This window comes from Bufo gargarizans, chromosome 1 (genome assembly GCF_014858855.1).
Source record: "Bufo gargarizans isolate SCDJY-AF-19 chromosome 1, ASM1485885v1, whole genome shotgun sequence".
NCBI lineage: Eukaryota > Metazoa > Chordata > Amphibia > Anura > Bufonidae > Bufo > Bufo gargarizans.
The window spans coordinates 572775964-572798261 of NC_058080.1; the positions used below are offsets into that span (position 1 = coordinate 572775964).

A 22298-nucleotide genomic window follows, 5' to 3' on the forward strand; every position below is an offset into this window, starting at 1 on the left:
AGGCGTGACACTAAGTAAGAACTGTTAGCCCCTCCTCCACAGCTATACCCTCAGCCTGGAGAGAGAGACTGTCAGTTTTTAGCTTAGTGTCCAAGGAGGCAAGACACTCCCTGCTCTGCAGGGCTGTTTTCTCCTTGTTTTAATTTTAGATTTTTACTTTTTTCTTTTCTTTTTGTTCCAGAACATCAGGGACAACAGAGACGCACTAGACCTCTCTGTTTCTCCCGGGGTCGAGCTGCGCCAGTGCCGGTCATCCGCACTGCTGCCTCCCCCACAGAAGGCAAGGTGGATCAGGGCAGCCCAGCTCCCCTACATCCCGCCAGCGCAAGGGTCGCCCGCACGCCAAGTCCCTCTTCCAGCGTCCTGCCACTACGGTGCCAGTAGCTGAAGGGGCGACCCTGCTGGAACGGACCGAGGGTGAAGACGGCTGTGGTGAGAGATTGGCTTCTCCAGCCCTACGTCCCCCCCCCCACCCCGGTCTCCTGCGTGCCTGACCCCCATACTGACAGGGCCTCTGGACCCTTTTGTCCCTGCTAGTCCTAGGCTGGCCCCTGGCTGCCACAGGGCGACATTCTGCTCCCTCTCCTCCCCTCCATAGGACATTGGCACCCTTCTCCCTGACAAGAAGAATGCCTGGGGAGCTGCAGAGGTTCGCACCTAGCTGCCCCTGACGTAGGGGTTATGCAGGCCTCCCACCCTCACAGACCCGGTCTCAGGGTCCCCCTCCCTCTTACCGGCCACTGCTTCAGGGCCAGAGGGCCCGCGCCTTGCTGCCCCTGACCCATCACGGGCACCGGTCCAAGGGCAAGGTGGTTGTGGCTGCCGGCCATATGGAGCGCTGTTCTAGGCCAAGGGCCCGCTCCAGGGGTGAAATGGCTGCCAGGTCATCGCTTCCGACAGCGGGTGGGCACCGCGGCCTACAAATGAGCGCTATGCCTCAACATTCCGGAACATTCCGGTCGGCCGAGCGCCGCAAAATGTTGTTCCCCTCCTGGGCGACACTTCGCGGCAGCGATCCCACTCTATCCGGGTCCCCAGCTCTTCCGGCCCGCGGGGTGGGCACCCGCGGCCGGTATGTGCCGCTCCGTAGGCCCGGCCGGTACTTTAAATACTGTGCGGCCCCGGTCAGCCGGGCGCCGCTAAAAATTTAGACCCCGGCTTCACGGCCTGCTAGGCCGCAAAATTCGGGCCTCTGTTGGAGGGGGCTGGAACTTCTCCGGGCGCGAATCTTCCCGCCTGGAGGTTCCCCCGCCCCCAGAGGATCGCAGTGCCGCCCCCAGGCCGGATCCCTGTTAACCCCTTGGGTACAGGCTTTCTGCCTCAGTGAGGCTGGGTTATAATAAATAAATTAAAAAAAAAAAAAAAAAAAAGACATTAAATTATTTATTAATATGACTTGTGGGCTGCGCAGGACACTGCAGCCTCATCTCAGAGTGCTGCCTGTATACATGCCCCCCTTCCATAGGTGGCATGGTGTCGCGCTCCCCGGCTGCGGCGCTACCAGGGTCATTTCCCCTTCTAGGCGGTTTTTTTGCCCTCTCCGCGCTACGGCGCTGGTCAGTGCATGCGGCCTTTTCTGTAGGGTGCCTGCCATGTGCAGGACCCCCCTCCTGGCGGGATACTGCACTCTCCTTAACTGCGGGTTGGCCTTGTGCATGATCGCCCTTTCATTGGCGGCCTACTGCAGTTTCTCCGGATACGGTGCTGGCCATGTGCACGACCACCTTCCATAGGTGGAACACGGCAATTCGTTGCCGGCCATGTGCGTGACCCCTTCCATAGGCGGAACGCTACACTCTCACTGGATTCGTTGCCGATCATGTGCATGACCCCCTTCTTAGACGGAATATTGCACTCTCATCGGATTCGGTGCTGGCCATGTGCACGACCCCCTTCCTTAGGCGGAACGCCGCACTGTCTCTGGATTCGCTGCCTGCCATAGGCATGACTCCCTTCTGTGGACGGCATTCGGCACTCTCACTGGATTCACTGCCAGCCATGTGCATGACCACCTTCCATAGGCGGTATGATGCACTCTCATTGGATTCACTGCCGGCCTTGGGCATGCCTCCTTCCCTGGTGGCGGCATACATACACTCCCTCGGTCGGTGGTTGTTCTCTCGCCGGTACGTTGTTGGCCAGGTGCATGAACCCTATGCATGGCGGGGTGCTTGCACTCTCTCTGGATCCGCTGCCGGCCATATGCATGACCCCTCTTCCGTGGGCGGTGTACGCACTCTCACTGGATTCGCTGCCGGCCATGGGCATGCCTCCTTTAGGTGACATACGCACATTTTCACCGGCTGCTCGCACTCTCCCTGAATGCGATGCTGGCCATGTGCATGGCCCCCCCCCACCCTTCGTGTTCTGGGCGGCATACTACACTCTCACCGGATACATTGCTGGCCTTGAGCATGGCCTTCTAACATGGGTGGAACGCTTGTGTTCCCATTGGATGCGGTGCTGGCCTTGTGCGTGACCACCCCTCATTCCATGGGCGGAATTTTGCACGCTCACGGGATTCAAGGCTGTCCTTGTATGTGCTGTGCTGGACTTGCTCATGTTCCCCCTTCATTGGTGGAGTAGTTGCACTCTCACAAAATTTCGGTGTTGGGTGAATTGTTGCACACTCACTTAATGCTAGGATAGCCCTGTGCATGACCCCCCTTTCACTAGGTGGACCTCCTGCGTTCCTGCTGGATACTGTGTGGCCATGTGCATGGCGCCCTTCTGGGCGAAGTAGGGTATGCCCTACTTCTCTGACGTAGTTACGACCTTGGGCATCACCCCCTTTTTGGGGCGGGCCCTTGCACTCTTGCTGACTGCAGTTTGCCAGGTACATGTCCCCCCCTTTCGAGGAGGTCAGTTTGCGTTCTATCGCATACCTTACTAGTCTTGTGCATAACTCCTTTTCAGTTGCACTTCCGTAGATACTGTGGGACTCTGTGGCTGGCCTTCTTCGCTGAGTGATATTTTTGCAGTGAGCGGACGTTCTTGTGCGTTGTTTGGGCCGTGTATGCCTTCTCGTCCCGTAGGTGGGTTAGCCTTCTCACTGCTTACGGGGCTACTCGTACGTATGCCTCCTTTCCCCCTGCGACATACTTTTTCTCTTGGGAGACGGTGTTTGCAGCAAGCCTTGCACTATTCTCTAAGGAAATCATTCTGTCCACCTGTGTGAGCCTAAGGTGTTGTCCAATAAGCAACAGATGAATACCTTATATTTAAGTAGACGGGCTCTGCTGCTCGCTACTGCACCGAGCTGGGTGGTACTCACTCATTTCGTTGGCCCTTCCGCCCGGGGAGTGTTCGTGGTTCCTAGATACGTACCCATTCGTCCTTCCGCGGCATTGTTTCCCTGCGCTAGTGGTCACATGGTCGAGAGTGCTGTCTGCAGCGCCCTTCGCATTTTATGTTGGCTCTGGCAGGACTACGGTCCCCTCGCCTAGTACCTTTTCCTCCTCTTCGGGTGCAGTGTGGTATGATTCTTTCCGGTTGGCGCCCTCGGTGCTTCAGTCTGATCTGCTACCAGGTTCGGGCTGCTCTTCTTGGGAAGGTCACCCAACTTCTCTTGGGTGCTCGCCTACCCAGGTCCGGAGGACCTCCGCCTTGAGTTCTTCAGGGTATTCAAGGTGGTGGACCGGGTGTCTCAGTGTAGCGGTGTGCTGCTTTTGAGCTGTTCTATGGCTTCTCTGTTGCCCACTCCTATGCCGGCCTCTGTCTCGACCGCCTTTTTCTCGCCGGTCGGTTTGGCTCCCACTCGGTACAGATCACTCCGATGTGGCTTCTGTTCCGGCCGCGCTTCAGAGGCTGTTCCTTCACTGCCCTTCCCTCGGGGGAGAGCGTGGTTGTTCATGTGGATGGTACTGGTGTTCCCTTTGAGTCCCCCTTGTCCACACTGGTTGTACTAGCTGTGTACCTAGTTACCGGGTCTACGGCGTTCTGTCCTCCCGCTGGGTGCAGATTGCGTTTTTTTTTTTTTTTTTTTTCAATTCTAGGCAATGTTTCTGCTATGGACTTACCTTCTCGGTAGCTTGGGAGGACTGCCTTTTGCCAAGATTGTCTTCAGATCTCCCACACCGGGACTGTAGTCCGTCTTCCTGTGGTGACTGCATCGGCTTGGGTTTTAGCCTGTCTTGTCCTGGCATCTGGCGGTTGCTGGACGGACCCTTCGGTTCCTGTCCGTTTGTCCTTCTGCTCCCCCACTCAGGGTGGATCCGGGACAACTTGCTCGGGGGCCGGCGGGACCAGTTCTACCGACCGTTCTACCCGTGTTACTGGTCTGCGCCTGATCATTGGGTTTTCACCCTCTTGCCCAGGCGACTCTAGTGGGCTCGCTAGTGTTCGCTCCTGGCCGTGTTTCGTCCAGGATCTGTTGGAGGACTTAGGTTTTTACCTGGGGTTCTGTGGGAAGCTGGGCGTTCCCCCGCTCTTCCTTTCTCTCTCCATGGTTCTGTTTTTCTCCAGTCCGGCCTGGAACTGGGACTGGGACTCTGTCGCTTGAAGTATCAGGTGTCAGCGCTGCCCTTCTTCTTTCAGCGTTCCCCGGCCCTCTGGGCCTGTCTGGACCTTCTTCCGTGGAGCGGCTCTTGGGTTCCTTTGTGCTGCCCTCTGGTACCGCCCTGGGACCTACATACTGGGCTCTTGGCGCTCCAATCTTTCGCTTGGAGCCGTTACAGTGGTTCTCTCTACTCCTTCTGTCCTGTACGGTTGTGTTTCTGTAGCCATCGTGTCTCTGGCGGGTGCCTGAGTGGCGGCCCTTCTTGTTCCGAGCCTTTTGTCTTTCCCCAGGACAGGGCTGTTCTCCATTCCGTCTCTTCCTTCCTTCTGAAGGTGGTGTTTGTCTTTCATTTTGTCGAGGCAGTCGTCCTCCCCTTCCCACCCCCGGGAACGGACACTTCACCGGTTTGGACGTTGTTTGGACCTTGCAGTTTTTTACTTGGAGATCTCCGACTCTTGTCTACGTTCGGCCTCTTGGGTTCCAGGAGGTCCGCGCGAAGGGTTGACGGCATCCAGGGTGGCTTTCCTCCTCTTTCTCAGAGTGGCTATTGCTGTGGTTGCCGCACCAAGGGCAGGGTTCTGCTTTTGGTGTCACCGTTCATTTCACCAGAGCTGTCGGTTCCTCCTGGGTCAGAGGCATTAGGCTTCGGCCATGCATTTGTGCAAGGCGGTCACTTCTTCCTTGCACACCTTACCAGGTTCTACAGGGTGCGTACTCGGGCTTCAGCGTCTGCTGCCTTGGGCCGCCTGGTCTGCAGGCGGCGGTTTCTTGATGCCTTCGGGTGCTTCGCCTTGGTGCTGTGGTCCCTCCCCTCTTGGACTGCTATTGAACGTCCCAAGGTCTTCTGTGTCCCCCAAGGAAACTGGGCGAGAAAACGAGATTTTTGTATAACTTACCAGTAAAATCTCTTTCTCGCTCTTTCCTTGGGGGACACAGCACCCACCCATTCTTTGTTCTTCTCTGCACGGTTTCCGGGTTTGTTTTACCCGTTGGGTAGTTGGCTTGTTGGTTCCACTTTTGGACTTTGCCTTGTTTTCACTACTTGGACACGCAACTGACAGTCTCTCTCTCCAGGCTGAGGGTATAGCTGTGGAGGAGGGGCTAACAGTTCTTACTTAGTGTCACGCCTCCTAGGGAGATGAGCTATACCCAAGGTCTTCTGTGTCCCCCAAGGAAAGAGCGAGAAAGAGATTTTACTGGTAAGTTATACAAAAATCTCGTTTTATATTCTGTGGGACTGACATTCTCCCCCCGCCCTAGATGCTTAGATTTAACCTCAGTTTTACTCGTAGGCTGACAAGCTTTATAAAATGGTTGTCAGTAAGAATTTATGTTACTAGTTATTGTCGTTCTAATTTCTTTTTCCTACTTGGTACAGTTCACTATGCATTTCGCTATTGGGAAGTGATGAAGGTTGGTGCAGCTGCTCGCGGGTGGATCATAGAGACTGCACAATATACTCTCAATATGGTAATTAATATTGCTTCTCTGAATGTGAAGGGTCTCAATAGTCCTTCAAACGAAGCATGGTCTGGAATGAAGCTAGAGATCTCCGTTGTGAGATTCCGTTTCTGCAAGAAACTCCTTTCCATAAAAATAATAAGAGGTTCCCTCCTATCTTTATGGCATCTTGCCTGGTTAAAGGTCCATTCACACGTCCGTGGCGGATCCGCAATACACCCGGCCGCCACCCCCCATAGAACTCCACCGTAGAACTGCAATTGCTGATAAGAACAGGACATGTTCTATTTTTTTGCGGAGCCGCGGCCCGGAGCACTGTAGCTCTCTTACTACATGATACTATAGTGGATCCCTGGTCGTTTTATAGGATTGATCTGTGATATTAACAATGTTACATATACCCTTTTTTAATGTATATTTTCCCAACAGACACCAACCAAAATTCTAAAGGTCTCTGCGGTTCAAGATAAAGTCAGTAAGCAAAGGGATTCTGGTTGAGGGAGGGGATTTTTATTCCATTCTGGATAATCAATTGGACACTACTGCCCCTGGGAGACATCTCTCCACACTTGCAAAGTCTCTAACTGAAGAGGGATATTTTGAAGTGTGGCGTTGTCAGCATGGCAGTGGTAGGGACTATACCTTTTTCTCCTCTCTCCCCCCCCCCCCCCCCCCAATCATTCATACTCCAGGATTTACTTTTTTTCTAGTAAATAAAGTCTCTTTACTTCCGGGGATTTCATCTACTATTAAGACCATCACTTGGTCGGATCATGCCCCCATTACGGTCACACTATCAGAACAATTCTCATCTCCCTTTCCATCACAATGGGGCTTAAAGGGCTTCTGTCACCCCACTAAACCTTTTTTTTTTTTTTTTTTTTTTTTTTTTGCTTTTTTTTTTTGCTTTTTTTTTTTGCTTACTTATAATCCCTACACTGCGATTTTTGGCTACAAGCTTTTAAAATATGCTAATTACCTTGCTACCAGCAAGTAGGGCGGCTACTTGCTGGTAGCAGCCGCATCCTCCGATCGTAAAGACGCCCCCTCCACATTGTGATTGACAGGGCCAGGGAACGGGATCGTTCTCTGCTGGCCCTGCCTGTTTGCATTTGGTTCAATTGGTGCAGGCGCACTGAGAGGCGGCCGCTCCATCCTCAATGCGCCTGGTGTAGATGTGACGTCATCGGCGCAGGCGCATTGAGGATAGAGCGGTCGCCTCTCAGTGCGCCTGCGGCAATTGAATACAGGTACGGCCGCGGCGCAGGCGCAAGATTTTAAATGCAAACAGGCAGGGCCAGCAGAGAACGATCCCGTTCCCTGGCCCTGTCAATCACAATGTGCAGGGGGCGTCTTTATGATCGGAGGATGCGGCTGCTACCAGCAAGTAGCCGCCCTACTTGCTGGTAGCAAGGTAATTAGCATATTTTAAAAGCTTGTTTTAAACTAAATCTACAGGACCAAAATGATTAATTTGATCATGTAGCCAAAAATCGCAGTGTAGGGATTATAAGTAAGCAAAAAAAAAAAAGGTTTAGTGGGGTGACAGAAGCCCTTTAAACGATTTGATACTTAATCATCCAGGCTATAGGGATTGATTAAAATCAGCCCTTGAATCATATTTTGATATTACCGCAACTCCCGACATAGATCCCAGATTTTGTGGAATGCACACAAGGCGGTGATGAGAGGCACCCTCATCCAGTGCTGTGCACAGATGAAGAAGAAACGTAATCAGGAGATTAATGATATACTCTCCAATATTCAACATATAGAGACCCTAAACAAAGCCTCAGTAAACGCCTCTCATTCCATAATCTTGAGGGATCTCAGAAAGCGCCTACAAGTAATCCTTGCTTCACAACATGAATTCTTCCTTGAAAAGTTCAAGCTGCAATGTTATGTACATAGTAATAAAGCAGGTGCCTTTCTAGCCAAACGTCTTAAGTCTACAGTCTCCTCTTGCATTGGCTTCCTACTAGATAAAAAAAAGGTATCCTAGACTAATTGCAGATCAATTTAAGCAATTTTATGAATTTCTCAACAAACTGTGCAACCAACAGAGGAAGCAATTAACACCTTCCTAGACTCTGTCCAGTTACCTCATCTTTCATTAGAACAGGTCAATGTCTTATCTCGTCCCATTACGAGTGAGGAGATACAATTGGCAATCAAATCCTTACCATTAAATAAAGCCCCAGGACCAGATGGGTTTACTAATGCCTATTATAAACCCTTTTTCTCACAATAGCGCCATACCTAGTGAAGGCTTTTAACAAAGCTGCCGCAGAAAGTAAATTCCCGGTGGATATGCTCATGGCTCATGTAGTTACTCTTCCTAAATCAGGCAAGGACCCGATAACCCCTGCAAATTTCCGCCCTATATCTTTATTGAATTCAGATGTCAAAATGTATGCAAAAATCTTTGCAACCCGCCTACTGAAATATATTCCACTTTTGACCCATCCAGATCAGGTGGGATTTATAGCAGAGAGACAAGCGTCTGACGGAACAAGAAGGTTCATTAATCTGGTTCAGATATCTGAGCGTACTCTGACGCCTTCTCTGTTTCTGGCTTTGGACGCGGAGAAGGCGTTCGATCAGGTGTATTGGGGATATCTTTCGGTCACATTGGACAAGTTTGGTTTTCGGGGATTCATTAAATCCACAATTTTGGCTCTGTGCTCCTCTCCTTTAGCCAAGGTGTTCTCTTCAAAATTCCTGTCAGATTGAATCACTATCCTAACTTTTTGAGGATCAGAAATGCATTAATTAATCCTAATAATCATGTATTAGAATTTCCTAAGCAAATACAAGAGTTCCTCTCTACTAACAGACCTTCCATAAAAGGTATTACTTATTTTACAACATTTTATATCGCCCACGGCATCAATAAAACCTTCTGTTGTACTTGAATGGGAAGAAGAATTAGGGGTTACACATACTATGGAGTAATGGTTCTCAGCCTTCCCTATAGTGAAACAAGTATCAAAGAGCGCTTCTCACTGGGCGACTGTGTTCAAAATACTATTAAGATGGTATCTTGCACCAGCCCATATTTATAAAATCAACCATACATACCAACTTGCTGGGGAAATTGTGGCCAAGTGGACACTTATAAACATGTCTGGTGGGAATGTCCCATTGTGTCCACTTTCTGGGAAGCTACGTTCCTTCTTCTCAAAAGAATTGTGGGTGGACAGATCACTAAATCTGCGTCATTGGCCCTTTGTTTTGTGGGATTGGAAATCTTGACGATACAGGTCAGGACAGTCTGTGGTCAGCTCATCTTAGCAGCCAGAGCGATGATTGCCAAATCATGGAAATCTAGCTCCCCATTAACCATTCGTGAGCTAATCACTTCTGTACAAGCGAATTTTAAGTTGGAAAAATGATACACTCTCCAAACTAATAAATGGTCAGAACTAATGTCTAAATAGGAAATTTGGATTTAATTCACCAGTCGAAGATCGATACTTGTATGAATTATATTATACTTAACCCCTGTCGAGCAGCCAACTTCTCTAAATAATTCATTGCTACGTACCTTCCTTGCTATTGTACCAGTGTTATTCTTGTTTCAGAAGAATGTGTTGACTTAATGTTGAGTTTTAGTCAAAATCGTGGTATGTACCATATACAAGTCTTATTTCTTGAAGGATCCATGCATGGATCATGATGATTGCAATACTATTTGTTTGTTTTGTTATAGATGTGATTATAACTTAGATATGATAATAAAATTATAAAATAAAACTGACAGCCAACAAAAACAAAACAATAACAAAAACGTCCTGAGTCTAAGACAAAAGTTGCAATTTACCAGTGGAAATGTTGAAAATATGCTTCAAATTATGCTGAGTGTGAAGGACCTGCAGCACTGTTGTAGTTGTGCAGGGAACTACAGCTGACACCACACATTTGAATGAGAATGGGGAAACATTGCTCACTACAACAATGCTTCATTTTTAGTATTAATAGAGGTCCCGCAGGCCACCGATCATAAGGTGGTGGCATATCCTAACAATATATGGTATACCCATTTAACCATGATATGCGCAGGTGTTTTGTGAAACATTACATGATGCATGTTCAACATTACAGGAATGTCTTCCAAGAGACACCTGATGGGTATCAGTGACTGTTGTACCCCCCGTGGCTCTCCCGAGAAAAGTAAAGAACGACAGAGGCAGCCTAACTCTCCATGTGGGCCACGATCTTCTTCACTCCCGCCATCAAACCGCAAGTCTGTTAGTACACCAAGTAAGCTTTGTGTGTTTAAAAAAAAACAACTTTATGTAATTTGTACTTTGATAATGTATAGTCCAAAGTTATTTATATTACCATGCTTTCCTTCCTTCTGCAGCAAAACGTGAATTGATGTTAATGCCATTGTCTGTAAAATACAGCCCAAAGCGTTCTCCAAGTGAAAACCTCTCTCCAGGTTTAAGCCAGTTACTACATACTGAGGAGAACACTGTGACAAGGTATTGATTTTTTTTTTTTTTATGGTATTCATTGATGCTTTCTTTACATTCCTCCATGTCGTGTTCCTACACAATTTCCAATGCTATCTTTATTTTATTAACATTTAGAAATCAGAGTCCAAGAAAGAGACTGCAGTTTATGTCCTTGGAAGACCCAGAAGGTAACTTGATGGTGCTATAATAAATGTTAGTGTTTAAAAGTGTATGGCAATGATCATATCGGGGATTATGCAGTCTGCTCCATGGCAAAACCGGAGTCGTGAAGCTGGCTGCGGGATCCCTCTTGACCAGTCAGCTGACAATAATGGTGGCAGTAGGACTGGTGCATTACTGCAGAGATTTTTATTTGCATATTTGTTTTCCATTTCTGATGTCCATTTGACTTCACATCAAGCATTTAAAGCCTGTCATCAATTTTATGCTGCCGATACTATCAGCAGAATAAAGTACAGACAGGCAAGTTGATTTCAGCGGTCTATCATTTAAAAGTTAAAAGTTAGTGGTTGCCGAGAACCAACATCACAATCATTGCAGAATAGGCCTGGGAAAGAGTCATGGCCACCTGAGAAGAGTCATGGTTATTCATGAATTCTTGCTCTCCCTGTCCACCTGCTGATGTCTGACAGTCTTCTACCTAGTTTTCTCCCTTTCTCTCTAGGAGAGAACTGCCAGTCATCAGCAGATCGGTGAGAGTGCAGGAGGATTCTGAATAACCATGACTCTTCTCAGTTAGATTTGACTCTTTTCCAGGCCTGTGGTGCAATGATTATGACGCTGGTTCTCAGCAACCACTTACTTTTAGCTGATCAGTGACACACCGCTGAAATCAGCATTTCTGTCACTATTTTATGCTGCCCTCAGTGAGGTCAGCATAAAGTTGATGAACGGTTCCCTTTAAGGGGTTATGCCATGATTAATATAAAAAAAAATGAAAATCAGACATCATATAGTACATGGGAATACCTTTCCAGAGATCTCAATATTCTCATGAGGTCTCATAATACTTATTAAACATGAGGGGGCATGTTTAATAAGTATTAATTGAATATGACATCTTATTTTAGTATACTGGCGGCGGGGGCGATCTGTGGATGGCACAGTTATGGGCTGGAGGGGGGTCTGTGGATGGCACAGTTATGGGCTGGGGGGGGGAAGGGGTCTGTGGATGGCACATATATAACAGTGCCACCCACAGATCCCCCCCCAGCCCATAACAGTGCCATCCACAGATTCCCCCCCCCCCTGTAACAATGCCATCCACAGATGCCCCTGTAATAGTGCAAGCCACAGATGCCCCCCATAACAGTGTCCGTCATCCACAGATCCCCCCATAACAGTGTCCGTCATCCACAGATCCCCCCCATAACAGTGTCCGTCATCCACAGATCCCCCCCATAACAGTGTCCGTCATCCACAGATCCCCCCATAACAGTGTCCGTCATCCACAGATCCCCCCATAACAGTGTCCGTCATCCACATATCCCCCCATAACAGTGTTTGTCATCCACAGATCCCCCATAACAGTGTCCGTCATCCACATATCCCCCCATAACAGTGTCCGTCATCCACATATCCCCCCATAACAGTGTTTGTCATCCACAGATCCCCCATAACAGTGTCCGTCATCCACATATCCCCCCATAACAGTGTCCGTCATCCACAGATCCCCCACATAACAGTGTCAGTCATCCACAGATCCCCCACATAAGTGTCAGTCATCCACAGATCCCCAGTAATAGTGCCATCCAGAGACCACCATTCGTTCCAAACCCACCAAACACACACACACCTTTTGGTTAAAAATTATTTTTTTCTTATTTTCCTCCCCAAAAACCTAGGTGCGTCTTATAGGGCGAAAAATGCGGGTAGTCAGATCTAGGTGCTAGTTTGAAAAATATAGAATATGTTTTGTGTACTCTTTATATTTATTGTGTGGGCAAAGAAGCTACATCCATACTTACAATGCATTTGGAAAGTCATTAGATCCTTTCACTTTTTTCACATTTTGTTATGTTACAGCCTTGTGCTAAAATAAAAATAATTCAAGTTTTCCCAATGTTATGGGGACAGATTCCCCCCCCCCCCCCCATATAACACAGTCATCCACAGATCCCCCTATAACACAGTCATCCACAGATCCCCCTATAACACTGTCATCCACAGATCCCCCTATAACACTGTCATCCACAGATCCCCCTATAACACTGTCATCCACAGATCCCCCTATAACACTGTCATCCACAGATCCCCCTATAACACTGTCATCCACAGATCCCCCTATAACACTGTCATCCACAGATCCCCCTATAACACTGTCATCCACAGATCCCCCTATAACACTGTCCTCCACAGATCCCCCTATAACACTGTCCTCCACAGATCCCCCTATAACACTGTCCTCCACAGATCCCCCTATAACACTGTCCTCCACAGATCCCCCTATAACACTGTCCTCCACAGATCCCCCTATAACACTGTCCTCCACAGATCCCCCTATAACACTGTCCTCCACAGATCCCCCTATAACACTGTCCTCCACAGATCCCCCTATAACACTGTCCTCCACAGATCCCCATATACGTCTCCTTCACAGATCCCCATAACAGTGTCATCCACAGATCCCCCATAACAGTGCGCCATCCATAGACCCTTCATTAGTTCAAAAGCACACCATTTAGTTCAAAATATTTTATTTTCTTAATTTCCTACTAACAAACCTAGGTGCGTCTTATAAAGCAAAAAATACAGTATATTGCTTTGAGCTGGTAAAGCTTTTTTTTTTTTATATTGCGACAAAAATGGTCTAGGGGCTCATGAGCATATTTTTTTTTTTTAAATCAGATGTTTCTTTATTAACATTTTTTGGTCACATTCTATCACATTAACATGACATTTCTTTCAGGTCGCAGACCTATATAGTATCTGTCACATATAATATATACCATATACATTATATTACACATATCCACAAAAGACATGGCATGAATCTGCAAAGAAACACAGGTATCAAAACAGTACTAGCGCAATTACTAATATTCTCCATGAACATAAAGACCCCTAACCCACCCCCCTCCCACTCCCGATAAGGCAGGGCGCATATATAGTCACCTCTTTTATTCCAACATTCCCGAGGTGTCGGCACCACAATACCCCTCAGTAAACCATCTTCCCCTATTAAGTTCCAACCCCCGATATTCCATAAGACATCACAATCCAGCAGCCATCTTCCCATACAGCCACACTCCAATGCCAGGTAACCCACTCACCAATAAGCATCTGTATATACACCACACACCTGCTACCACCCAATATCCTATGTAGCCTCCATCCTCGCTGCATTCACCTCATATAGAAAAACTCCTTGTAAGCGCCAACCATGAGCTGCAGCACCCAGAATTATCGATCCAGCTGCCCCAGATTGCTTCAAATTTGGACAGACATTTCCTTTTTTGATATACTCCTCTTTCTAAGCGAATCACTATATTTAATCTAGCAATATATTCTGATATGTCAGGAGGTATGGATTGGATCCACTTTGCTGCCAATGTTTTCCTAGCTTGATATAGCATTCTTCCTATACCAATGGTTACAACAGATTGTAGATTATTATCCGGTATCAAGCCTAGTACACACAGTTTGGATCTAACTGAAGATCAGCACTGTACACCTTGTTCACCAGGTGTAGTACTGCTTTCCAATAAGATGTCAGTGATGAGCATGTCCATAGCATGTGCAATAGGTCAGCCTCAATACTTCCACACTTCGGACAGGCCGGGCTATCTCTATGAGCATATTTTTTGCTGTATGCAGAACCATTCAAGGGGCCACAAAAAAAAATGGAAGTGACCATGGCCTATTATTGTCTGCATTACGGACAGTGATATGACTGCTCTATTATGGGCCAGCAGTTCCGTTCTGCAAAATGCAGAATGCACACGGCCGGTATCCATATTTTGTGAATCTGCAATTTGCGTCCCACAAAACAACAACGGTCGTGTGCATGAGCCCTAAGACTGTAAAAAAACAAGGCACAAAGTAGTAGATAAAAAAAACTGGCACAAAAGTTGTCTAAAAAACCCTTAGTCTAGTATGATGTCAATTAAACAAAATTGTAGCACATATACTTCATATATTTGCAGCAGCATGTGTTACAAATTCTGATGCAACACCTATATAGAAGAGCCAATATCATTACTTATAAGCAGGTGCAAATAGATCAATAAACATCAATAAATGCCACCAAGCATAATTCATACAATGTTATATATAGAAAAATAGATATTTTATTGAATATAAGTTAAAAGGACAAATATATGATATCAACAAATTAGTCACATGGAGATGCCACAAATCTGGTCATTTGCACGATAATATTACAATATAATAGCAATAGATGTGAGTACAAACCAAAATATGGTACCACAAATAATTTATAACAATTATACAGACCAAGAAGTAAGTACCTCCCAAACACCCCAACACGTGTTTCTCGTCAGCTTCCTCAGGGGAAAATTTTCAAGTCAAGAGTAACCAGTTAGATTCCATATTATTTTTTCAGATGCCCATTGGAAAATGCAAGCAGCAACACAAATAATGGCTATTGGCAACACTTGATTTACTCCTCAAATTAATCTTTATGGTTCTGTAACTCTTTCCTATGATTAAGTTCTGTCTCTTGGGATGAAATTATGAAAAATTACATTTTTATATAGATTATTAAGAAGGATACCATTCGGTAGGTATAGCCATTCCTCCTTTGAGTCCTTATTCTATAAAAATGGGGAAAAAAAACACATTTTCTATTCTTAGTTTGAGCTATTAATAAATAAATTCTTAGAAGCTATTGGCTCCTAAACTTTTTTTAAAAAAAATTAGAAGCCAAATAAAAACATTTAGGAGCCAAATTAAAATTTTAGGCGCCATATTTAAAATAGATAAAATTATAATTAAAAAAATACTTGGAGGAGGAGGTGAGATGCAGGTCACAGTAGTGAGCCAGCTCCACTTACAAGATACTGCCTGCCAGCACTATGAAACATACAGCACCACATATCTCTTACATCCAGTGACCTCTACTGTGATGTAGACGTTCTTTCCTCATCGCCTCCATTTGACCCAGACCGCCATGACAAATACTTTCAGCCACATCTCGTCTCTGCAGAGTTTGTTACACAAACTCCCGATAATGGTGTCCCAACAATGTCCTCCTGCTGCCACTGCCAATACTGTGCCCACTGTGCTCCCCAATGCCCCCAACTATTTTACATTTGAAAAAATAGTGACCCCAGTAAAAATAATGTCACTATAGTGTCTCCGGCAAATATATTGACTCTATACTGCCCCCCCCAGTAATAATGATGTCTGCTAAAATGCTCCCAGTTATAATAAAACTCTACATTGTGCTCCCAGTAATAAGGCCTGTATAGTATTCCTAAAAATAATGTCCCCTAATATGCCCCTGTAATAGAAATGCCCCTACAGAGCCTCCAGCATTAATATCCCCTAAAATGCAGTTTTAGTGCCCCCAGTATTAATAATGTCCCCTATAGTGCATTAAGTAATAATGCCCTGTACAAAAAATCCTGCTATAGTGCCCCGGTATTAAAGTGCCCCCAGCGCCTCCAGTAATGGCCTATACAGTGCTCTCCTTCTCTCCCCAGTAATATCCCCCACATTTCCCCCCAGTAATATCCCCCACATTTCCCCCCAGTAATGTCCCTTATAGTGCTCATTCCTACACTTTAGTAATGTCCCCAATAGTTAAGTATTTGTCCCCCAGTGTCCCCCACAGTGCTCTCCTTCCTGCCAATAATGAAAAAAAAAAAAAAAGCCAAGAACTAATACCTGTTTCACGTTTGCCAGCGTTCACAATGCAGGCCACAACCTCTTCTGGCCTACGGCCTGGGATGGTGGGACACAGGCAGCCAGACGACACGTCACTGTGCCGCATCCTGGCAAAGGCGGACGCTATGATGTCTGCACCAGGATTTACTACCTCATAGGCCTCAGGCTTGCTAGGCCTAAAGTCTGAGGCCTATGAGAGTGATCAGAGGGGCAGGGAACTATATGCTCCCGTGCCCCGACGCATTATTCAACTGCAGTGCGCTGGTGGGTCTAGTCACAAATAGCGACAAGATTAAAAAGTCTTGTTGCCATATTGCAATTCTAAGTCACATTGGTGACCATTTTGGTTGCCATCTGGAGCACTGAATAGCCTTCAAAAATTCCCAGCAACTTGAAATACAGATATCCTGCATCTGCACTTTCGTAGAAATTAAATTCTTAGGTCATGCGTTACCTCCCCTATGTAAAGTTCTTTTATACATGTGGTTGTTTAAAGGGAACCAGTCACCATGAAAATGCATAGCACTCTGCAGGCAGCATGTTATAAAGCACGAGGAGCTGAGCTGATTGATCATTTTATGGGAAAAGATTCAGTACAGCTTGTAATTTATACTGTTAAACCTCTGCTTTTTCTATACATGTGACTATACATAGTCATGTGGGCAGTCTTTTCAGTGATTGACAGCTGTTTGCTGTCCATCAGTAAGTAGGACCACCCGCATGACTCCTAAAAAAGAACAAGCCAGAGATATTATTGTATAAATTGCGAGTTATATTGAATATTTTCCCATAAAGCTATATATATCAATCTTCTCAGCTCCTCCGGCTCTATAATATGCTGCCTGAAGATTGCATTTCATATTTATGGTGACAGGTTCCCTTTGATACGTTCAAAACTGTTAGGCTCCACCAGGACTAAGTAATATGAAGCTGACCATCAATATGCTAGACTACACTGGTAGACAAGAGGCTCCAACAGCTGGTGCAAAAGTTGAATGGGTTCTATAGAACAGGTTTGCTTCATAGAGGTAGAAGCTGTTGTTGCACAGGTTGGAGGAAAATAGCCAGGATGCATGTTGTAGAAAGCCTCAGGCTTCTTGTACACGACCGTATGCCCTCCGCGATATCCGGTCCATGAGCGGGCTATATGTCTCGGAGCGGCATTGATCGGGAGCACACCGCATCATAGATTACAGTGATGCTGTGCACTTCGGGCCGCCCGCGGGACTATTGTCCCGCACTCATAAGATCATATGACAATAGCCCAGCGGGCAGCCTGCCGTCCACAGCATCATTGTAATCTATGATGCTGTGCGCTCCTGTGCGCACGATCAATGCCGCTCCAGGACATATGGCCAGCTCACGGACTGTATATCTCGGAGGGCATACGGTCGTGTGCAAGAGGCCTCAGTATGAGCATTGTCTAAGGCTACTAGTACAGGAATAATTCTCAGTTAACCCGATTGACTCTATGGTGACACGAGCCCTTACAATCTCCTTTTTATTTCTGCCCATGGTGTAAGAAAGTATTTTAAACGCTAAGATCATTGGTATATTGTGGCTGAGATGCATTGTTTTTTTCTGTGGTCTTTTTTTCCTAGTGAGGCAAAAGACTATCATTAATTCAGAGAATAGCGGTGAGTCACAGTTTCCTCTGTTATTACCACCATTCGAGACTGAAATCACATACAACGAGAGGATGAAAACCATTTCTGAGACAGAGCGGCTTTTTGATGAGTTAACTGAAGAGAAAAAACAGGTATGGTTTGAAGTGTATTGGAGCTCTTCTCTCTATATTGGTACATTTATTTAAGCAATAATTAATTGTGTATTTTTACAGTTCTGCAAAGCCCATTGCCACAAAATGCAGTGTAATCGGCAGGCAGTACGTTATAGAGCCAGATGAGCTGAGCAGATTGATATTTGGTTTTGAAGGAGATTATTCAGTAAAACTTATGCTACGTTCAAACTAGCTTTTTTCTGCGGATCCGTCATGGATCTGCAAAAAAACGCTTCTGTTACAATAATACAACCGCATGCATCTGTCATGAACGGATCCGGTTGTATTATGTCTTCTATAGCCATGACGGATCTTTCATGAACACCATTAAAAGTCAATAGGTGACGGATCAGTTTTCTATTGTGTCAGAGAAAACTGATCTGTCCCCATTGACTTACATTGCAGCGTTATTCTGTCTGCGATGGGAGCGCAACCAAACGGAACGGAATGCATTCCGTTTCGTTCAGTTCAGTTTTATCCCCATTGACAATGAATGGGAACAAAACTAAAGTGTTTTCATCCGCTATTGAGCTCCTATGACGGATCTCAATAGCGGAATTGAAAACGCTAGTGTGAAAGTAGCCTTATACATTTATAGCTCTACCTTTTTGAGCTCAGTTGTGCCTGGAGACCTTCCTATCAGTGACTGACGTCTATCTCTGTATATATACTTGCACATAGAATGCCATAAATCACTGATATAACCTCCCCGGTGTACAGCTATGAGTGACTGACGTCTATCTATGTATACAGACTTACACAGAAAATGCTATAAATCTCCCCCACCTCCCCCATGTTCAATGAAATCAGAAATAGCAGAGATATAAATGACAATATTTCCTGAATTTTTACCTACAAAACTATATATCAATCTGCTCAACATCTCCTGCTCTGTAGGTGTTATCCAGGAAAATATATTTATGACATTCTCAGAATAGGTCATCAGTATCAGATTTTCAGGGGTGCAAGCACCCGGGGCTGCCGCCGCTCAGCTGTTAAAAGAGGCCTTAAGCGCCGCAGCCTCTACCTAGGCCAGTGACGTCACTGCACATTGGTCACATGACCTAGATGCAGCTCAGCCCCATTCAAGTCAATGGGGCTAAGCTGCAATTCCAAACACTGACACTATACGCTGTGCTTGGAAAGCTGTCCGGAGTAGTGTTGAGCGAAATTGTGGTTTCGGCGTACAGGGTTCGGGTAATCTAAGAATTCTGTTATGGAATCCGCTACCACGGAGCACAGTGGCTCCCTGAAGTAGCTGATCGGCAGGGAAGCCGGGACTTGGACCCCCCCTGATGTGATAGTGAGGACCTATCCTGAGGATAGGTCATCATTCTGTTTTTCAGGATAACCCCTTTAAGCTTTTTAAAAACATGGCTTATTTTGGTCTTAGTGTTTTTCACCACTGCGTTCAGAGAGCCATAACTTTTATAGTTTTCCATCAGTGTATCGGTATAAGAGACTTTTTTATTTAATTTTTTAATCTAAAGCCACAACTGCTGTAATCATGGCAGCATCAGTTCACCATTACAGCAAGAAATATAATGTCAGTGCTCTATATATTTGACTGGAGGGCTGCTTTAAAGTTTAACACTGACTGATAACTGCATATAGCCTGCTCACAAAAATGATATCGACATTGTCCCCAAGATGTTATAAGTCATACCCTCCTTTGGGATTAAAATCCACGTAGGAGATTTTATTGACCAGCTCGACGGTTTAAAGTTTTTCTTTTCTGGAATTTAGATATTGATGACCTATCTAAGTCCCTGAAATCCACTTTAAAAAGGCAGGATCTACCAACATGAATCTTACGTATATAGACCTCTTTAGTCATTCTAGAGTTGTACCATGAATCTTCATGACAGTGTACAGTGACCATTTACTTTGCTGACACTTGGAACTGCATCTGCCCACAGATTGAAGCTGCCCTTAGCAGATTGCCAGGGACTGGTCGCAGACTGAGCCTGAAGATGAGAGCCACAAAGGTAGCTTTCTTTTACTTTCTTTCATTAGTTTTGTTTTTTTCCTTCCTTTCTTCCCTCACTGGTGTCTGGGGTTGGGCAGATCATGCAGTGTTTTTATTTTATTTTTTTATTTTATGTAGCTGCCCATAAATAATTCAAGATTGCCTTCCTCAGCTAACAAGGTTCCGTAATACTTCTAGAAAGGGCACAGTCATACAGTAATACCATATTTCCAAAAAGGTATACATGTAATCCACAAATCAAGACATAAAAAAATTTGCGTAAAAAATACATTTTATTATAACAAAGTTAAAAAGGGCAATATAAGCCTATGCACAATTTAGAAGAATCCACACAAGACTCAAACCAAACAAGGGGGGTGGGGGCATCTGGTGGAAAAAGAGTGTAGCAGCATCCACAACAGCCGCTATATACCCAGTGCAGTAAATACAATAACGACTATCAGATGCATATGAAAGCTTCAAATGTGCATGCATACACATAAGCGTTTGATCCCTAGGGGACACAGAGGTCCAACAAAGTAGGCCCCTAAACAAGGGGGACAGCTGGTGGACAAAAGCAGCATAGCTGTAAGAAATACCGCAAATGCTTTCCTCCAGTAATGTCCCAGCACTCTTGATGTGTTTAGCTAACCACTTTCCTCAGACAAAGGAAAAAGCAGTGGGGCACTACTGGTGGCCAGCATCCGCAGTATTTCTTGCCGCTATGCTGTTTTTGTCCATCAGATGTCCACCTTGTTTTATTTGTGTCTTGTGTGAATTCTTTTAAAGGGGACCTGTAACCACTCTATGCATCCCCTTGAAATAACAATTCTGGAGCATTCATTCTTGAGACTCTATGAATTGCCATTTATTTATTATTCCCGCTACAAGTAATGAATAAATTACTAGCAGTTTTTTCACTAAAGGTCCAGATGGGGGTTACCAGTTTGGGGGTATTTCCCTGCACAGTCTAACATTATCAAGTCAGTGTTCCCCCGACTGGAGCGGTGGCAGGCCCGTATAAACACATAACCACTGCAACCAATCACTGGTCTCCCTGCTAGACAGTATGAGACTGCTGAGGCAAGAGATTGGCTGCATGGATAATGTATGTATACGGGCATGTCACTGCTGCGGACAAGTTAATAAAGACTGGAGGGAGGCATAGGAACAGGAACTCTGGTCTCAAGCTGAGTATTGGTGTTTTTTTTTTATGTTACCATAGTCTTTGGCCTTAATTTTGCATTACTCGCACAACCCCTTTTAATTTTAGACAGACTTTTCCTTTAAAGCCTGTTTACCATTGAGCCGCTATCCTGATTTCCTTTAATATATCTATTTCAGGAAAGTTTGGAAGATCGTTTGGAAAAGATCAACCGGGAACTGGGTTCAGTTCGAATGACTCTAAAGAAATACCATGTGCTACCTACATCAGCAAATATTTGATCCATTAAGAAAACCCCACAGCTGGCACTTTGCACTAATGTATATATTTACTGCACTGACCAATGCTAATGGCTAAAAGCCTGAAGACTATGACCTCTCAGACCTTTTACTGCTTTAATAATCTTTCTATTTCATGCAAGCTCTTTTTATTGTACACAGATTTTTCTTACACAGACTGAAAAATGTATATTTTAGTATCTGAAGTGGCCAAATTTGAGGTATAGGATACAAAGGTAAAGATTTTATTAGGTACCTTGTGCCCCCCTTAGCTTTTATAGTGTAATATATTTATTAGTATCATTATTATGGTCATCCTGGTACAACTATCACAGTGCTTCCAGATTTAAGTTTTGGTAAATCCAAATCTTGTGAAACATATTTTGCATATGAAGTATTTGGTTACCACATGTATTATGTTTGTCTGTTTTGTAAGGACCTTCACTGCTTTGCTGGGCAATGCATTGTAAGGCTAGCCTGTGTTCTTCTGATTTACCTCGTAGATACTTGGTGGAACAAAAAAAAAATGAAGCCCAGTAATGTGACACTTTTTAGAGCACAGCACAATGCAGCAATAAATGTCCTTTAAGTGTTTGTTTTCTCTTTGTGCTGGTCTTCTGTGGGTGAGTGGTACACTGCGACATGAGAACTTGTGAGCACCCACCAGGAGCTCTTACTATAGACCCTTTTGCCACACTGGGGGTCATTTACTAACAGTGATACTCCAGTATCTGGTTTAAAAAAAAAAAGTTACAAGACTCCGATGAGTTTTTACACTGTCCTCGCCAGGGCCGGATTAACGTAGGGGCTGATGGA

At 45.5% G+C, this 22298-nt stretch overlaps 1 protein-coding gene across 1 annotated transcript in view; it reads left to right on the top strand.

The window, feature by feature from the left end:
* Positions 1–22076, top strand: part of MPHOSPH9 (M-phase phosphoprotein 9) — an 89193-nt gene extending 67117 nt beyond the window's left edge. Inside the window, exons 19-24 of the mRNA XM_044275700.1 lie at positions 10064–10222; positions 10326–10446; positions 10555–10607; positions 17892–18049; positions 19990–20058; positions 21384–22076. Coding sequence (XP_044131635.1) covers positions 10064–10222; positions 10326–10446; positions 10555–10607; positions 17892–18049; positions 19990–20058; positions 21384–21485 — 662 coding nt within the window. The 3' untranslated portion in view covers positions 21486–22076. The remainder of the gene's footprint in view (positions 1–10063; positions 10223–10325; positions 10447–10554; positions 10608–17891; positions 18050–19989; positions 20059–21383) is intronic.
* Positions 22077–22298: the final 222 nt, after the last annotated feature.